Below are 2,605 nucleotides of genomic sequence, written 5' to 3'. Positions count from 1 at the left end.
AAAAAGATGAGTGTGTTTGTTTTGGAATAGAATTTTTATAATTATAATTTAATTTAAGTGAACGGTGGGAATTTAATCTCCATCAAATATTTGTAAATATTATTAGTAGTATACACAAACCAAAGGTTTTAATTTTCTTTTCAAAGTTATACATTTTTTCCCTTTTAATTATATTTTTTAATTAAAAAAGGTCATATAAACAAGTGTCATATGAAATGAGTTATGTTTTTTGGGGCATGTGGTTTTGGTGAGACATAGTATTGGTCTGTATCTCAATGATAAAGTGGGGGTGAATTCTCATGGTTAAGAATCTTGTTACATGTTTTTTAAAATTGTATATATTTAAATCATATTAATTCATTTTATCAATAATAATAATATTTTTAAATAAAGTTGTACTGTAGTTAATTTTTGTCTTCTTTTTTTTGTCAGTTTGGGAGGTGTTTTGATACTTATTATGTATTGACCATTTTACTTATATGGCTATACTAATTTAATTAATTTCTATTTAATACTTTGAGAATATATCATATTCATTTTCAATAATTGAGTATTTTTCTAATATATATTTTAATTTTGATTATCAATAATTATACCTCTAAATAAAATATTTTTATATTTTTTTATAAAATATTAGTTATTTTTTATAATTTTTTCAATAATATTCCTATAATATTAATTAATTAAAATAAAATAAATATCATATTTATAAATAAAATAAATACTATATTTTATTATTAAGAGTACGTGTGAGTTCAATCTCTGGCATATTAATGCTCTATGAAATTGCCCCACATTAATATGAATAAACAAATACTAGCAATATATTTGGAAATTGGATGTGTTGTTTTACTGAGTGGTTACGATATGAATATGAACATATTTGAAACATTTTATATGTAGATTTTTGTTGATAACTTTGACTTCTTGTGGGCGGTCTATATCCACATCATTGTACAACTTTTATCTGTGATTGATGCAATACAGTTTGAAGCCAATTTAAATTGAAAAATCTCTACACCACCAGACATCAACGTAGACAAGGCTCATTGTTGATGTGATATTGTGAATTCAATAATTTGTGTTCATATATCACAGGAGAAGGTGCACTAAATGGGAGTAAAGAGCTAAAAATAATTGTATTGTAAGGCTTTCTCCTTTGAAATCAACTCCCCTCTTGCCTACTTGTCATCATTGTGTACCATAAGATTAATATATGTTAGACAATTGAAAAAGGTTCAACCGTTCGATCAGGAAATGTAGTTATAATGATGCCTACTATAATGACTGTTATAGCTCAGGTAGCTGGCTGAGCTTATGTTATTTCATCTTCTATATTCCCTGTCCTCACCCAGACCTTTTACTATCCCACTCGTTCTTTCTTTCGCTTCCTCTTCGCTATGGCGCGATCTATAATATCAGGATTCATTGCATTTTCACTCATCCTCTTCATCATCGGGGTTCGAACTAAGGAAGTTGGTAATTCGTCTAGTGCCCTTTATAACTATGTTTTTTAAAATATTCATAGTGAAATTTGCAGAGATTAATCTAAAACTCCATTTTGTTGGTGCGAACAATCAGATGACGAGATAAAGTTCGAGTACAAAGAGGGTCCAGGGGCCTGAGAACTGGTGGAAGCTCAACGACGAATGGTGGGCCTGGGAGCATGGGATGCAGCAGTATCCCATCGATGTTGTGAAGAGCAATGCCACATTTTGTCCGGAGCTCGGCCCGCTACACAGAAGCTATGACCTTTCACTTGCAACCCTCGTCAACAGGGGCGACGACATCATGGTTAGTAATGCATATTTATTTTAAAGCTTTTCCATCTAGAGAGGTTTTAGGTTTGATTCACTCTTACACCTATGGCCGTGTTGCATCAGGTGAATTGGACAGAATACCCCGACAGTCTCGAGATAAATGTTGAAAGATGTGGATTGAATCAATGCCATTTGCATACCAAAAGCTTCACATTGTATCAATGCCATTGGCACCACCCAGTGGAGCACACTATCGATAGAGAGTAGTACAATCTCAAAACCCTATTAGCTCCCGTAATTTATGTAACTTGGCTCCATTAACGACTCCGATGATTAGGAAACCATCTGCCGCCCATTCCAAAAATTCTGGAAAACAACTGCAGTAATTTCCTTAATTTACGGAAACTATCTTCAGTTAATTAATTTCTTGTTGGGAGCTCCTGGAGTGGTCCATTACTCCCTCTGCAGTTCTCTACCATGATCTGTGGAACACTTGACACATAGCCATCAGAAGCTTGATGGAAGCTTGGCTATAAATTCTTCTGTTTGGTCCCCAAGCTCACTAACTCAATCCCCTTCAGTTTTACACCATCAAGTAAGAGTGAGCAGAGCTTGGAAGATTACAGATATTCCTGAAGGCTTTAATTTCCCCTCTCGCACTGCGTTCTCATCTCTCTATTCTCCTTTTCTGTTGTGGTGTGTTTTTGGAGCGCACCTCTTTATTGTTGCAGGCACGTAGCACGTAGTTGTGTTTTTGGTTGACAGAAGACTCGACTTCTTTTAAATCTTTAGAAGCTTCTGTAATATATACCGCCCTTTCATTGTCTAGTTCCATGTCAGTGCAT

The 2,605-nt window shown here is 33.8% G+C and overlaps 1 protein-coding gene across 1 annotated transcript; it reads left to right on the top strand.

Annotated features, from left to right (window-relative positions):
* The first annotated feature begins 1,283 nt into the window (after positions 1–1,283).
* LOC149195969 (alpha carbonic anhydrase 7-like) lies at positions 1,284–2,027 on the top strand. Its single transcript, XM_089408078.1, has 3 exons — positions 1,284–1,301; positions 1,609–1,794; positions 1,884–2,027. The coding sequence occupies exons 1-3, from the start codon at positions 1,284–1,286 to the stop codon at positions 2,025–2,027; spliced, it is 348 nt and encodes a 115-aa protein (XP_089264204.1).
* The last annotated feature ends 578 nt before the right edge of the window (positions 2,028–2,605 follow it).

This window comes from Pinus tabuliformis, chromosome 2_2, assembly GCF_031772625.1.
Source record: "Pinus tabuliformis cultivar Carrire ecotype Pingquan chromosome 2_2, CPIR1, whole genome shotgun sequence".
NCBI lineage: Eukaryota > Viridiplantae > Streptophyta > Pinopsida > Pinales > Pinaceae > Pinus > Pinus tabuliformis.
The sequence above is the reverse complement of the archived record's forward strand: the minus strand, read 5'-3'. Positions and strand labels throughout refer to the sequence as shown.

What these genes read in the sequence shown, in the direction of transcription:
- LOC149195969 (XM_089408078.1), top strand. An exon ending in ACAGGGGCGACGACATCATG is followed by an intron (nt 1,795 to 1,883) that starts GTTAGTAATGCA and finishes GTGTTGCATCAG; the next exon opens with GTGAATTGGACAGAATACCC.